This window comes from Canis lupus, chromosome 2, assembly GCF_011100685.1.
Source record: "Canis lupus familiaris isolate Mischka breed German Shepherd chromosome 2, alternate assembly UU_Cfam_GSD_1.0, whole genome shotgun sequence".
NCBI lineage: Eukaryota > Metazoa > Chordata > Mammalia > Carnivora > Canidae > Canis > Canis lupus.
This window is the reverse complement of record NC_049223.1, coordinates 78,919,211-78,935,581: the sequence shown is the minus strand read 5'-3', so window position 1 is coordinate 78,935,581 and position 16,371 is coordinate 78,919,211. Positions and strand designations below refer to the sequence as shown.

The 16,371-nt window shown below is 46.2% G+C and overlaps 1 protein-coding gene across 5 annotated transcripts in view; it reads right to left on the bottom strand.

Moving 5' to 3' along the window:
• Positions 1–16,371, bottom strand: part of UBR4 (ubiquitin protein ligase E3 component n-recognin 4) — a 132,444-nt gene that overhangs the window by 64,354 nt on the left and 51,719 nt on the right. For 3 of the 5 annotated variants that reach the window (XM_038531798.1, XM_038531800.1, XM_038531802.1), the window contains exons 40-56: positions 16,053–16,235; positions 14,811–14,969; positions 13,849–14,001; positions 13,178–13,405; positions 12,721–12,878; positions 11,578–11,749; positions 11,112–11,313; positions 9,668–9,831; positions 9,037–9,253; positions 7,959–8,175; positions 7,154–7,186; positions 5,934–5,997; positions 5,362–5,496; positions 4,017–4,191; positions 3,003–3,143; positions 1,996–2,117; positions 1,182–1,293 (exon numbers count right to left, since the gene is read on the bottom strand). In XM_038531798.1, the coding sequence (XP_038387726.1) occupies positions 1,182–1,293; positions 1,996–2,117; positions 3,003–3,143; positions 4,017–4,191; positions 5,362–5,496; positions 5,934–5,997; positions 7,154–7,186; positions 7,959–8,175; positions 9,037–9,253; positions 9,668–9,831; positions 11,112–11,313; positions 11,578–11,749; positions 12,721–12,878; positions 13,178–13,405; positions 13,849–14,001; positions 14,811–14,969; positions 16,053–16,235 (2,635 nt within the window). The remainder of the gene's footprint in view (positions 1–1,181; positions 1,294–1,995; positions 2,118–3,002; positions 3,144–4,016; positions 4,192–5,361; positions 5,497–5,933; positions 5,998–7,153; positions 7,187–7,958; positions 8,176–9,036; positions 9,254–9,667; positions 9,832–11,111; positions 11,314–11,577; positions 11,750–12,720; positions 12,879–13,177; positions 13,406–13,848; positions 14,002–14,810; positions 14,970–16,052; positions 16,236–16,371) is intronic. The other 2 variants (XM_038531799.1, XM_038531801.1) reach the window with 2 other exon arrangements.

Here is a 16,371-nt window from a genome sequence, read left to right as displayed (position 1 = left end):
TAACTTTTCATATTGACTCACATTAAAATGGTATTTTTTATATACCAGGCATATTTCTCTTTACTCTTCATAAAATGGATAATAGAAAAAAGTTAGGTATGTGACTTTTGTTAGAAGTTTCCTCTGGAGCCCAACCAAGTAACCAGAGTTACATAATAATGCTGACATTCAGACACTTCACAGAACTGCTTTTACTAAAAATGTTCAACTGTATGCCCTTGACCTGTATGCAAGTATATGGAGAGAAATCTCTTGAGCAATGTGCTAGCAAACTGACTGTAGGTTAAGTCCACTGGGGCTACTACCCCTTAGGCAACAAAATGGGTCCTTAATGAAGAGTTTTTTTATGCCAGGAAAAATAGAGTTTTTCCTGGAAAAGGGCCATTTTTTGTCTGTGGTCATGTGATTTTTGTGATTGTTCTTATTTTTGCTATAAGCTCTTAGGACACTTTCAGCCAAACAGAAGATCTTCACTTTAGCAATAATGCAAGACACGTAAGAATCTTATGATAGACATTTTCAGAACCCGGGGCACCTGGGTGGCTCAGTCAGGAGTGTCCAACTCTTGATTTTGGCTCAGGTCATGATCCCAGGGTCATAAGATCAAGCCCTGCACTAGGCTCTGGGCTCAGCTAGGGAGTCTGCTTGAGATTCTCTTTCCCTCTGCCCCTCCCCCTTGCTCATGTGTATGTGTACACTCTCTCCTTAAAACAAATCTTTAAAAAAAAAAAAAAGATTTTATTTATTTATTCATGAAAGACACAGAGAAGAGAGGCCGGCAGAGACAAAGGCAGAGGGAGAAGCAGGCCCAATGTGGGACTCGATCCTGGGTCTCCAGGATCACACCCTGGGCCGAAGGCAGACGCTCAACTGCTGAGCCACCCAGGCATCCCTAAAACAAATCTTTTAATAAAAAGACATTTCCTGCCATCCTTGACTTGCTTTTACTATTGTATCTTTACTTTCCTACGGCTTCAATTTATTTTATTTTTATTCTACTTACCATACGCATTTTCATAGGACACCTTAAATTCTTTATGGAATAAGGTAGATTAAAACAATGGATATACACAAAAGTTTCCAGGACATTGGTCAAAAGGAGCAACATCTCCTAAGGCTATACTTTCCTCTCCCAGCTCCATCACATACACACACAAGCCTAAACCCAGACCTCACATTACCCATTGGAGTGTTGCTTCGAGGGGAGGAGGGCAATGTCACATGTCTCCGCTTGTTTCTGGGCCTTAGGACTCGAATTAGAGCTTGTTTACAAGAGAAGCTCACAGCAGGATCCTGAGGTCGGGGGGGAAAAAAACCCAGCATAATTAGATTTTATATTCATCATGAAACTGTATTATAAAGATTTTCTTTCCTGGTCAGTCACTTAGACAAATGTGTAAGAGCTATCTATCTAATCTCACTTGCAACCCTGCTGACCAAGTTCAGTAGTTAATCCCATTTCCTGGCATGGCGTATGTAAGACCCACTCCCTGCATCCCTCAATCTCAGTTCTTAGCAATAGATTTGCAGGTCATTTGCTCCTGAAGTCACACTGGCTCCCAGCAAAAACAAATGGAAGCTAAAGCTAAATAGATTTTGGCTTTCATCAGATAGTAGGTTCATCTTAGCTCTATGCTAAAATCAATACTTCTAACACTAAGCTTCTATGACACAGTCACTGGAAACCGATCTTTGACTTTCATTCACAGATTTATTTAAGTAATACTAACTTAGCACTAACTATGTAGCAACTACCAGTACATTCCCTTGGGATTTAGCACTAAACCAGAAAAACAAAATCCATCTCCATTTCAAACTTTTCTCTAGCATGGAATGAACGAGATTATAAAGCTTTTATTGATACTCAAAATTCTTACTTTCCACGACCTTCCTTTAAGTCTATTGTATTTTGTTAATTTAACAAAGTTATTCTAAAAAAATTTCCAGACACTCCCAGGCCAATACAAAATTATCTGGGGCTGGAGTAATACGTACAGGACACAGTAGCATCTGCATGTAGATCTTGGATGCTGTATTAATACAGTCCAGCTCACAGGTACAGTAGCCATGAATTATGTCTACCAGGGCATTGACAGTAGCTTCAATATGAGTCAGGCCTACAGGGGAGGAAAACATAGTAGAAAGACTTCTAGCTACTTGTGAATCTATAACAAAAGTGCAAATTCTTATCCCTACATAAAGGTCAAGCTAACAAAGAAATGACAAGTGCTCACACACGACAAAACAGATGAAAAAAACATGCATACAGAATGCAAGTTACCAACATTATTTATGATTTGCTTTATTAACAGTCTCCTAATCTCCCAAACTGTCCTCAAAAGCCTTTCCAGATATCCTACATCACAGCAACGAGTAGTTGTCTACTCTTAGATAGTAAAAGGGCAGAAAAGTATGAAGATGTGAGCAGGCTGTACTTGTTCTCCACAATCCCCAACCCTTAGGTGATAATAAACTTGCCTCTGACCTGCCTTTTAGGCTGACTGCCCAAGCAACCTGCAAACACAAATCAGCGCCAGTGCTCACTTTACTTTCCTAGATGGCTATTCAGATCCTTACCTTTCCACTTAAACTTTGGATAGTGAGAAGTCAGATGCCAGATACAGCAGTAGGTTGGAAATAAAACAATTCTCAAGGTGATGCTTCACTTTTACCTTTTGAAGTGGCTTTACCCAAGGTTTCAAAAAAACAATTATAACTACCACTGAGGATACATGGAAACACAAAAGTGCCTCTTTACGTGAAATATTCAATCTCCCAGGAGAAGATACAGTATAAGAAAATCCCACTTCAAAAAAAAAAAATCCCACTTCTCTGCCACACTGCTAAGCTCCTGTGTCACGGAGAATGCACTGATCTCAAAGACTTCTATTTCCTGACTATTAATTCTGGAAGAGATGGATGACGAAGCAAAAGGATAAGGGATCGACCTGTTCCAAAACAGAAATTGGATCAGGCTTCAAGTATCCCTTTGAACATGATACCTGGCAGGCAGGCAGGTGCCAAGAAGGCATTCTTGGGTTTGGATGCATGGAGTTTCCAGAAGTGGTTCACCAGCTGGGTGATGAAACTACAGCAGTCTCCTTCCAGCTGCTTCTGAGGTTCTCTCCCCTCATCCACTCCTTCTAATAGAGCAGGAGAAAGAAAATGATTAACGATGGTAAATCTGACAGGGAATTTAATTTGTTTTAAGGTTAACTCAGGTCAAGGAAGCTTGCCTGGGGAGGGAGTTTCAAGTGGGGCCCCAATCAATATGCCAACTATCCCTAGACTCCAGCAGGCACATCTAGGAAAGAAACAGTCTGGGAAAGGAATATCACAGAAAACATTGTATGTTAGAATTAAGTAGAAAGGGGAGCATTCAGGATCTTTACAGCAGATTCAGAGATCTCAGGTCCAACTGCTCAACTTCTAAAAACTAGGGGAACATCTGAGATTTTCTGGCACAATTCCTGGATGAGAATATCAGAAGGAACCGGACGATGACAGCAAATGAGAGCATGTAAGTAACAGAACTGTAAAGGCATTGATAAGCTGTATTTGATAAAGCAAAATGAGTTAGGTACCCAGCCAACGTGAGGACAGAGGAGGAAACAGAATCAAGCACTGAGAAAGGCCACTGAACATGTTAATAAAAACATTGGCAAAAAATAGCACAAAAACAAGATCTGATCCTATTATTTTAAAGTAACCAGGGCACAAGCTTAGGTTTGCCCTGAAGATCCTAAGCGGTAGTTACTTCAGAGACGGATTATATCTGACATCCAAAGCACTAAATAAACTCAAGGATTTTCCAAGGCATAAACACTAGAAAGAGTATTTGCTTCTTAAATGGTACAATCTAAATGTCGAAAGTCTTAAGGTACAAAGACAAGAGTAAAAGCTCTGTCTCAGAGCATGCACTCAGGTGGAGGCCAGAGACAACAAGAAGAGGGTGAGAGGGTAGAGAGGATGTATCAAGCAGATTTCAGGACCACGACCACATAGGCCAAGTTCACCTGTTTCCATTGGGGGCAGCTTGGATTCCGTAAAGTGGACAAGGTTGTTAGGGCGCATGATGGCAATGGAACGAGCTGTGATCACCAGCCTCTGGAAGACCTCGGGGTCCAAATCCTTGCCCTCTCTGCTGGATGTGTTGAGACACTGCACAGCTTTGCTCAGCAAGGCCTGATCCTGTAATGAAAGGGTCGCAGAGGATGAAGCAAAAGCAAGGCCTTCATAGGATACTAAAGCCAACAGGAGAAGACAGCTGGCAGGTCATCAGGATGGCTATTTGGCTCTCAGGAGAACAGGTTAAGTACAGCCAACTACTTGGAATAAGTCTTCAGAGCAGCCCAGGACAGGTAAGCTTCATCATACACAAAACGTTAAAAGGGGTAGCCCTGGTGGCGCAGCGGTTTAGCGCCGCCTGCAGCCCGGGGTGTGATCCTGGAGACCCAGGATCGAGTCCCACATCGGGCTCCCTACGTGGAGCCTGCTTCTCCCTCTGCCTGTGTCTCTGCCTCTCTCTTCGCTCTCTCTGAATGAATAAATAAATAAATCTTAAAAAAAAAAAAAAAAAACATTAAAAGCACAAAGTTCAAAAGTTATTAAGTATCGAAGTAGAACAGGAAAATGTGGAATTGCCTGATTCTCCAGAACTGCAACAACCCAGATGGCTTTGCTACAGTAGAAGTGCCATTTCTCTGCAACTTCCTATCCCCCAAAGAGTCTGTTTCTAAACCTGTCTTTCCATGAGAGAATGGTTCAGCAGGTTAAACTTGCATTTTTCAAGCCTCTGGGCTGGAGGCACAAAAGCTAACCGAGGCGTCTGGGCTACTGGCTTCTTCCTTGTAGAACTGACTGATCACCTTGACTGGTCACCTTTCCCATCTACAGTAATTGGCCTAAGTTACTGCCTTTGGCCACTACTTTTAGTTATAGGTGAGAATCCCCCACCCCTACCCCATGTCCCAATTTCCCCCTCAGAGTCTCTCCAACTATCCAGCAATTCCCTCTCAAGTGAGTACACCTAAGCAAGGGTTCACAGTTGGAGGAAGGATCTCAGTGATTCCCCTGCTCTAGTTCTTTTCCAGAGAACCCTCCCAGTCTCTTAGATCTTGCTGAACCTACTAGAGAGAAAAAAAAAAAAAAAATCAGTGTAAGCCAGAGACCCCTTAGTCTGCTTGGCTTCAATTTTGGGGGTAGTTGTTCACTTCTCAGGGGACACTTTAGATGCTATGGGTCTCATCTCAATGACTTCACTACATCCTCCTCACTTTGCATGTGAAGAACCAACTGGCCTGATTCCCTGTCAGTACCACAACTTGCACTTCTACGGAAGGCATCTAGAGAGGCAATTACCTTGTGGCTGTGATAGGCTGAGCGGCTGGTGTGCAAGCTGGCCAGAAGGCTCTTGGACTGCTGCTGAACACTGGCAGGCGCTGGCAGAGACAGCAGCAGAGTGGCCAGCTCCTGAGCTGCATTCTTGTTTCTCTCCTGGTGCAAAAGACAGTAGGGTTATCACTGGGCCCACCAAATCCATGCAGAACCAACTATGTACACTCTGCCCTTCCCCATTCCTCTTTTCTAGACCACCAGGGCTAGGTTATGCTCCATGGACTGCTAAGAGCAAAATGAGGAATTTCAGAAACTGCTATCCTCCCATGATAAAGGAGCAGGAATCAAGTCCAAGCCTATGGATCCTGGAACAGTGTTCTTTTTGCCAGCACTCATCTTCTTCTATGAAACACTCTCACAATGGATCCCCCAGAAGTAGGACAGAATATCTTAAGCTGGAGATTTCTCTGGAGCTTCTTTGCAAATCAAGGTTATTCTACAAATATTCTTTAGCTGCAAGGCCTGGGGCCTCTGACAACTCCACTGACTTCCTGCCTCTTCAGAAACCTTCCACGTGCTTTGAAAAAGTCACTTGCCTTCTCGATGATTGGGCCAACAGCAAAGCAGCTTTCCAGGGCTTCTAAAGAACTCACAACCAGCCTAGGGAGACAGAAAAGCTGGCCTGAGTACAACCACCACCCTTCTCTCTGGTTGTGCTTTAGCCTGTACAAACTACAGTCAGGGGAACCTTGGGAACAGCTAACGAATGCCAAATACAAAATCAAAGCACAATAAGACCTGCCACAGGCATCATGCATATCATTTCCTTGCGTGACAGGCCAGAAGAAACCTGGCTCCTGCTTGGAGATCAACCTGAGGCCGTGTTCATAATCCGTAACTGAAAGACAGGGCTTTTCTTCCTCAAAGCGGATAAGTGTTTCCTTCTGCTGCCTGTGGCAGGGATCACTGAGAAGGGCTTAGCACTGATGCAATGGGACCCGAAGCTCAGGTGCCCAGAGATCAGGAGGCAAAGGGATACACAAAGGGAAAGGTTAAAGCCATCTTCTCACACTGGGAAGGTCCACGTTGTACTTTATTTACACCTCCAAGCAAATGTACAAAGGCACTTCCTGTGAGCCCCTAAGTCCGGGGAGAATACAGACTGAGTTTTCAGGAGCATGCCAACTGCCAACATTCACAGGGCACAACAAAGCACCTTTAAAAAACTGAGCCACTTTCTCCTGGGAAAGGAACCAGAAACCCAGCTGTTGAAGGGCACCTAGTAACATTCTCCCCAGGGCTTACTCCTGTGAGTTTAATGTAGCATGGTAAAAAGACCAACATCTTGATGCTGAGGCTCCAGGCATAGAGGGAAAGGCATGGAGAAGGCAGCTGGAGAGAAACAGGTCAAGGGGTAGCAGAAGGCAACAAAGAGCAAGGGAAGGGGTCCTGAGGCGTGAAACAAAGGTGGATGGAACAAGCTCTCCACTGGCTTGTCAGATGCTAGGATTTTCCCATCATCCCACTGCCCGCCCCTGCCCCCTTCTCACCCACTGTGGGGAGGGAGCGGAGAGGGACAGGGGATGGAAGAAAGAGCTAAGAGGTTCTGGAGCGGCCACCACCAAGTGTGCACATACAACCCTCCACATACTCCATTCTTACATGGGGATAGCTCCGCAGCCATGCAAGGACCAGAACAGAAAGAAGCAGGAGGACTCTACCACAGAAGCAGAACCAACGCGAAGCCACACCATCGGTTACACTGCTCTCTGACACACACTCACCCGTGCAGAGAAAAGAAAGAGGGCATACTAACCGGTCCAGCTTGGTTAGGGACTCAGTTTCAGAACTTGGGGGAGAAGCAAAGGAAAAAAAAAAAAGGAAAAAAAAGTGAAGCTCAGAAAAACCTGGAAACATATCCTAAGCAAACAATATAAGAATAGGGGAGGGGAAAAAAAAGAAAGAGAAAGAGAGAGAGAGAGAAAAGAGTGGGGGCAGGCTGCTGGTGGAAGGCAGTGATCCCAAGCCAGGCTATTCTTCCGACTTACAATGTAAGAAACTCAGCGTCTTACATCGTGAGTCGCCTCATCTACCGCACAAACCAGCAGCCGCCTAGCACAAAGAAGCCAAGCGCAATGCTTCAGAAGGCCACTGGGGGGAGCCTGGGGAGGCTCTGAACTCTGCCGCACGAGCGGCAGCCAGCATCTCGCCAGCAGCGCCATTACCACCTAAGTGGCCGCTGCAGAGAAAGAGAAGATGATGACATCAGAATGACCGGGAAGATTCTCCCCTCTAATCTCAGCAAGACTGGACCCAAATCTCTAATGCTGGCTTGAGCATCTTCTACTGGGCAGCCTCTGGCTCCTCCAAAGGGCGCCTGAGCATTAAGAGAAGACACAGAAGCCCCCAGGCAGGCAGACTGGAGTCCCATGGCTCTGAGCACGCTGTCAGGCTCCGTTTGCAAACTAAGGAGATGCAAGGTGTCAGGTGGCTCGGGGGCGAGCTGAAACTCACAGGCTACCCTTGGGACAGTTCTGAGGGATGGATGCTCTCAGGACAGGTTGTGCTGGGGGAGGGGAAAAATGCTGGGGACTGGAGTTACCCCCTGCCCAGGCAGGTACCTCTCCAGGACAGTTCCGCTGGTGGTGGCAGGAGCCGCAGGGTCGCTGTCTCCAGTGCCATTGCTCTGGTTCAGGTTGGAAGGACAGATGTTGCTGACAGAGGCAGAGGGGAACTCTTCTGGGGGTTCATCGGGCCAGCCAAACTGCTCTTTCGTTTTGCCGTAAATTTTTACCGCGTCAATCATGGTGACGCCTGCTGGATCCACCGAAGCCCCAACTGCAACAAGTTAGAGAAACCTCTAGGAAGCACATTCTCTAAAGGGCAAACGTGGCCACCTCCAAAGTGAAGACTAGACTCATGAGTGAAAAGCAGCACATCCCACTGATTTTAGTCATGGAGAAACTCTGTCTCCTGAGATTCGAACAGCGCTTGAGCCCTGAGGAGACACCGAGTACATATGAAGCAGTCCCACTGACCAGAGGCCTAGGAAGTCTACCTCCCAGAAGAACCCCTGAGCACCACAGCAGGAATCCTCTGGGGCTATCAGGGCACTGCATCCCCCAGCCTCCACCCTTAGGGAACTCAAAGCACCCCCTTTGTTCAAAACACAGATCATCATCATTCTTTCTAACAGCAACTATTTCTAAGAGCAAAAGCATGAGACAGGCAACCAGTAAATAGTAGAGAAGGATGCCAGGCTCGTCAAAGGGACAGTATTTATATTAAGGGTTTAAAGTGTCCGACACAGCAAAGCCAGGCGTTGCTACTCATCCCTCTCTTAGTGATGTGTGACCAAAACCCTTGTGCTGGAAGAACACATGCTGCTTTTGCATCCCAAGCTTGCCTCTTCTCTGCCCCGCCATGGAGACCACACCAGCAAGGCTGAGCCAGCCCCACAGATGTGGGACATAGAGGCAGAGTCTGCCCCGCCTTTACCCCTCGCATTCTTCAGTACACTCCTCTCTTGCCCCCCTGCCTCCTGTCCACCTCCGGTAAAGCTCAGAGGTCCAGGATGGCAGATATCACTGAGCAGCAGAGAGCAGAGGGCTCCTAGAATACTGGAGAGCCACAGAGAAGTGGCCCCAAAGTCAGCAGGCAAATGAGAAGGGCAGGCCGTGCCAGGGGCTGGCGACTCACTGAAGAGGTTCAGTTTCTTGTCAGCCTGTAGGGCTTCTTCTCTGGTGAAGGGGAAGTCAAACCAGCGGGAGCGACTCAGGTTAAGCTGCATGGTCCTGCCAAAAATCTCAATGTATGATGGGGCCCGTTCAATGGCCTGGGTCCCAATCTGGATCCGCATGCCTGTCATCACCATAGTGCTGTTGTTGTTACTGATCTCAATGGTGAATCCACCGGGCTAGAGGGAGGAAATGCACAAGTCAGAAAACGGAACACAATTTCTTTAAGGCAAACTTGGAACCCTTCGTCTGCTGGCACCAAAGTGTGCGACCCCAGACAAATCCTCGATCCTTCTAACTTCTTGGTAATTACTTATTTACTTCTGAGAACAGGAAAATAGAGGCAGGGAGTGGACAGTCTCCAATTTGTGGCTACTTCCTCCCTATCACAAACCACCTCCTGTTGCTAACATTGGAACAGGAGCCGTTCTATGTGGAAGTCGAGAATAACCAGCCATTTATTCCAAGGACCACTAACTAGAGTCCAAGGGTCAGTGACTGTAAGGATAGATTTCACACCTGCATTCTAAGAGCAGACGTGTCTTCAAACCATACTTCTACCCAGGCACCATACCCTACCCAGCAGTCCTCACCTTGGTGTTGGCCACATACATGCCGGTGGAATTCAGCCGGTGCTTTATCTGCTGCGCGTTGTACACCTGCAGAAGGTCGTTCCCACCAAACTCCACGTCCGTCAGCTGCTGGTTGTGTTCAAAGAAGTCGATGGGGAAGGTCACCTGACTAGATGTGCGGGTCGCTGTGGGGAATGGCACCAGTGTACAGAGACCTATCAGTGTGTTGCTCCTGCCTCTGTACCCACTCCACGGGCAAAGTCCCTCCCAGACCAATCCCACAATCAACACTCTAACCTCTTCTGGACAACTGGGATTATAACATTCCTATCAGCATGATGCCCACATGTGGCCAGCAACCCAATGGTCATCATTCCTTACCACAATTCAACAAGTGGGACAAAGAACTTGGGTGTGGTACTGAGTAGTTAGTAACAATAGGCTCTCTCGTGGATGGTTTGTTTAAAGTAAACAACAGTGGGGCACCTGGGTGGCTCATTGGTTAAGTATCTGCCTTTGGCTCAGGTCATGATCTCAGGGCCTTGCTATCGACCCCTGCATCAGGCTCCCACTTACAAGGGAGTTTGCTTTTCCCTCTCCCTCTGCTTGTTCTCTTTTCTTCTCTCTCACATAAACAAAATCTTTTAAACAAATAAATAGAAACTATTTCTTTACAGTAGGATGAGCTGCATCATTACCTCAAACATGGACTCTAAGACAAATTTCTTTTTTTTTTTTTTTTTTTTAATTTATGATAGTCACAGAGAGAGAGAGAGCGCGGCAGAGACACAGGCAGAGGGAGAAGAAGGCTCCATGCACCGGGAGCCCGATGTGGGATTCGATCCCGGGTCTCCAGGATCGCGCCCTGGGCCAAAGGCAGGCGCCAAACCGCTGCGCCACCCAGGGATCCCTAAGACAAATTTCATTCAGGGGATGATTCTTGCAAAGGTTTCTGCTTAGCTAGAGTCACTCATTCCTGAATTCAAGCCTTCACATCCTGAAGAGTCCTCTATCAGCCAGGAGCAAAACACCCAGCTCAGAGATCTATAATGGGTTCTCTGCTGCTCGGTGGGGAACTGCTAAGTGGAAGCAATATTCCCTCGGTTCCATCTTATACTTCACGTCAGGCAAGCCATGTTCCCCAAACCCAGAGAAAAATCTGTCCAACAAGGTCCACGAGATCATTCTTTTGACGGCACCTAAGAACCACTGAGCTAAAGTAGAAAGCTGGTGAATGCTTGCCATCTGTCCCATGGGTTTCTAAAAATCACAAGAACACTGCTGGCCTCAGAAAACTTGACACTGCTTTTGGGAAATTAACTAACACCTATTCCTCTACCTTTACAAAACAGGCAAGCAAGAGAGGCACTCTTTCTTCATGGAGATTTATCATAGTCTGTTCCAAGTCTTGTCTAAAAGACTGCCATCCCTGTTCCCCCACCAGTCTTTTCAGGAAGGGCCTTACTGATGGTAGCGGTCTTGCGCTTTCGCACAGGCTTCATGATACTGATAACACTGCTGGGCTGCAGGGACGGCTGCAGCCAATAGGAGGTGTTCTCCACGTTGGCCATGTAAATGCGCAGGCTGCCATCCTCACACAGCAGGATCATCGTGGTCCGCTGCTGCTCGTTGCAGGCCGTGTGCCGAATGGCAACCATGTCTTGGATCTGGCATAGGGGACAAAGGAGTGTAAGAGTTCTCACAACTATAGATCAGAATCTACAAAAAGAGGCAGAGATCCAACTAGTTCCACAGTTAGTCAAGGGGTGTAGAAGAGCAACAGGGAAAAGGCATCTAGGAGAAAACAGGTGAAAATTCTTTGACAAGCCTCTTCTACTGAAAGAGCTGGGCAAGGAACATAACATACAAATACGTAAATATAAAATTAGACCAGGTTTCACAGCCAAGTGATAGGAGCATCTGGCACTCACCTTTGCTTTCGCAGGCAGCGTCTTAATCTCTTGAATAAGGAAAGTGTCCGGCTTCACCATAACTACCAATGGCACACCTGTAGTTTGCTGGACACAACATACCAGGCCAGGGTGGTTCATCACCTCGGACCACTGGCAAAGGGCAGGAGATGTCTTACTGCCACCATTGGAACTGCAGACAACAAAATTGGCCACAGTCAGAGTGTCAATCACCCCTAGTCATTTTTTTCTTGACTTAAAGGCCATCCCAACCAAACACTTGACTCCAGAGCAATGCATCTTTCCAGGGCCTGGAGTTACCCATGAGTCTCAAGTTTATTCTGAGCCACATATATACTCTCACATACCCACTGTGTGGCCCCAGCAAGAGTCCTGGTTTAGAAATCTCCTCTGCTGGCTTCCACTGTCTGAGGAAAGAGGGGTCTCAATGTGCCTAGAGGTCGTCAACTGAACAGAGCTGCTTAAGGCACATGATCCCCAGTCCTATCAAGCATCTCCAAGTACGTGAAATTCTGTGTGAATGGTATCCCATTTGCTTTTCACAACGTTTCACAACACAGAGGCCAGAGAGACCTGGCCTACAGCACTTTTCTGGCTCCTCAGTGGCAGAAAGGAAAGACAGGAAGAAAGTCTAAGTCTCTTCCTCCTAGCTCCCTAAATACTCACCACCTCATGTGCACCTCTATTATCCGTACACCTGATGCAAGCCTCTACCCGCCGCCCCCCAATCCTGTGAACCATGCCCCCATTACTGACACCATGTTCTGTGTACCGATCAACTACTCCAGCAGGAAAACTTAAAGGGTATTTTGGTCCTGTCAGTGTCTAGGAGCAACTGATGCTCCCTTCTCAAAACTCCGTTAGCACACCCAAGCTACATGCACTGCCTTGACCATTGCTTCTTCCTTCTGAGTGACAGTGGTCCCCAAACCACCTCTTACAGCTTGGGGTCTGCATGGTGGAGGACAAACCATGCAGACAGCCAACCTGCCAACACTGGGTGCCCTCTGCTTGTAAAAGGGAAAGGACCGCTGGAGCAAAGTAAGGTTCACCAGGTTCCTCAGAGACGCCAGCACTGGGCCAGGGCATCTCCCCACTGAACACGGGCACTGTGAAAGCTGAACATGAAGTGCTCCTTCCCACCTTTTGATGTTGATGGAGAAGAGCTGCAATACTTCCAGAGTTGTCCTGCTAACGGTGGCTGCGAATGATCTGCCTTGACAATAGCTGAAGAACAACATCTGCAACACATGGGAGTAGTAGACGGACACACCGCCACCTGCCACCTGGCTGTTACTGTCCTGTCAGAGCAAAAATATGACACTTGCATTAATCTCGAGTGTTGCCTTCGGGACCAGCATCCGGTTTTGCTGCTTATTAGTTTTAAATCATGAATATGGGCTCTAAAAATTTAAGCCCTGTGGGTTAATCTTAAAATAACCTGAGAGTCAAGGAACTTCACAGTTAATCAGTTTGGTCCTCGAGGACAAGTATTTCTGCCATTAGGGGAAAAGTCAGAGACTAAAGAGAAAAGAACAACGGAAGAGCTGCTATGCTAATGAGATCTGGAACAGCAGGAGAAAGCAGTATCTGCCCAAACCTTCAAGTCCTCGTGGTTGATTTCCAGCACATTAGTGACGTAAAAGGGTCCCTGCTGGGCACTGCTGGCCTCTTCCATGAGCTGGGTATAGATGTAACCAGCTGAAGACATTATAACAATGATGTTCTTTCCCTCCTCGTTGAAGAGGAAGGTAACATCTCTTATCTTTGAGCTTGGCAGGAGAAAGTAGAAGGTCGGGCTCAAGGCATCAACAGACAGGTCATAAATCTGCAATACAGAAGGAAGGGAGATCTATTTCAGTCCCACCCCCCAAATTATCCTGACAAATCCAAAGACCTGCCACTGGTGAGTAATGGGTATTCCTTCTCCTTCCAACAAAGGTCTGGAAGTGTCAGGCACTGAGCATACAAAGATGGGTATCTTTTTATTCTCCCTCAAGGAATGACTAGGGGACAGATATGCATCTACAAATTCTATGACGAGTACAGAAAGAGCCATGCACGTGATATAGCAAGGGTAGAACCAGAATCAATGTCCTATCACCTACACAAAGAAAGCTCTTGCTCGGCACCATAACAAAAGGTGACAAAAATGTCATGATTGCTTATCTTTAATTCCTGGGACAAGCTAGCACAGAATGGAGATCAGACATTTTGGATTCAAAAACAAAACCATTCTAGGACTACATCATCAAAGAACAGTAACTATACCTTGACAAAGTCCGCAGTGACAATCGCTAACTCGGTCTGCGAACCAGGTAACCACACAGCTTTGATGATGAAGTTGCCTGTTGCCAACTGAGGGTGCAGCACCAAGTGATCCGAAACAGAGCCTGAGCTACTGAAGGTCAACACGTGGCAGTCCTGCACAGGGTTTAAGGAGCAGACTGGTTAAAAGATAGCAGGAGGCAGGCTAACTCATTTCAGCTCTTTCAAGTCTTCCTGAACATTCCCTGCCTTCAGATAGTGTTCCCACTGTCAGATAATACACTCAGGTTTCAAGAACACACACAAAAATCACTTCCAACACAAGAAAGATCTGCAAGAGCTGGGAGAAATTCAGAGAAAGATTTCTTTTATATTCCAAAAGCTTTTAAGTTTTCATCTCAACAATGAGTACAAGAAAGTGGCGTTGACTCGGTGTCCATCGAAAGATGAATGGATAAAGAAGATGTGGTTTATGTATACAATGGAATATTACTCAGCCATTAGAAACGACAAATACCCACCATTTGCTTCAACGTGGATGGAACTGGAAGGTATTATGCTGAGTGAAGTAAGTCAATCGGAGAAGGACATTGTATGTTCTCATTCATTTGGGGAATATAAATAATAGTGAAAGGGAATATAAGGGAAGGGAGAAGAAATGTGTGGGAAATATCAGAAAGGGAGACAGAACATAAAGACCCCTAACTCTGGGAAACGAACTAGGGGTGGTGGAAGGGGAGGAGGGCGGGGGGTGGGGGTGAATGGGTGACGGGCACTGAGGGAGGCACTTGACGGGATGAGCACTGGGTGTTATTCTGTATGTTGGTAAATTGAACACCAATAAAAAATAAATTTATTATTAAAAAAAAAAAAAGAAAGTGGCGCTGAGAACAAAGGAGAGGAGAGGAATGCGATCCATGCAGGACCTAGAGCAAGAAGTAATCAAACTTAGATCAGATTATTACCTTCAGCCCACACACAGCAAGGTAGTCCTCCTTACAGGGATTCCCAGTGAGGCTCAATACAGTAAAAGGGACGGGAGCAGAAGCCAGGCGGGTCAGAGTCAGCTTTCTTTTGCTGGAATCCGCTTGCTTCAAGAGTGCAGAGAGCTGCAGAACAGTGATCTGCAAGGGGACAATTGCCAGATTTCCTTATCGCCGTCCTCTTAGAGAACATAGAGCCCAACAAAAGCTCCTTCAGTGGGGTACTAGTCCACAGCTAAGCCTCTTAAGAAAACCCTTTCTCCCGGCTCAAAGAGATGGAATGCCTTTAATTTCCTCCTTCAAGTGACAACAAAAGAGAGGAGTAATGAAACCAACTCCTCCTTGTATAATCAGTTCACGAAGATCATTACCCCACTTCCTGTATGCTATCATCCTTTCTAGTTTTCTTTTTTTTTTTCCTTTCTAGTTTTCTGTACAAGTTTTTGTTTTGTTTTTAAGTATCTTAGAGGGATCTTATGGACTATTTGGATTTCTAGTTTGTTTTTCACTTAAGATAAAGTTAAAACAACTTTACTGATGATAAAGAAACCAGAATACAGAAAAATGTTAACATATCTGCCACTGTTCCAACCTCTACCAATTCTATAAAACAACCTAAGCTTCCCTGTGTCCACAGTGGGCCAGGAGGACAGGGAAAAACTAAGGAACACTGAGTCTTCCCATGAAGACTTTTATTCTCTTGACTTGTGCCCTCCCTCCAGCATGACCAAACCAGGCCAAGCCTGGGAGCCATGCTGTCCTAGGTAATCACGTCATTACCTTTCTCTGAGGGCTTGAAGGATGTTTTGAGTGGGAAACTACTAATGAGAAACAGCAACTTTGTTCTAGTCCCACTGCCTCTAAGTCTTATCAACAAACTGAGGGGTGGAGTAGAAAAAGCTCATTAAGCTCCATCCCCTAAAGCATTCTTAGAATCCAAGACTTTTTCCCAGAGGGCCAACCTGAGCATAGTCATCAGTTTTGTTTAGCACTTGACAAACACGACCAGGATGCCTGGGTGGCTCAGTGGCTAAGGGTCTGCCTTTGGCTTGGGTCGTGATCCTGGGGTGCTGGGATCAAGTCCCTCATTGGGTAGCCTGCTTCTCCCTCTGCCTGTGTCTCTGCCTCTGTGTCTCGCTCATGAATAAATGAATAAAATCTTTAAAGGAAAAAAAAAAAAGACAAACATGACCTAAAATGAGTAGGAAAGAATCGGAAACCCACCTTCCCTTTCTCATGGCTAACTGCCAAATGCTGGCGGCGCCCATGCGGGGAAGAGAGCACACACATAGCCACCCGCCTGAGCACATGGGCACTAATTAGCTGTCGAATAGTCTGGCCCTGGTCTCCGCTGTAATTCATCCGAACATTTTCAAAGGCACCTTCCTGGGAGCCTAAGGTGGGAACCTGGCAAAGAGGGAAGGAGAGAACATGCAATAGTAAGGCAAAGAGATCAAATGGATTCATACACTATTCATATGACTGAGATACTATACGATGCAGTCATTCAAAAGCAACAGATTCCAGTCTCTGATCTATGGAC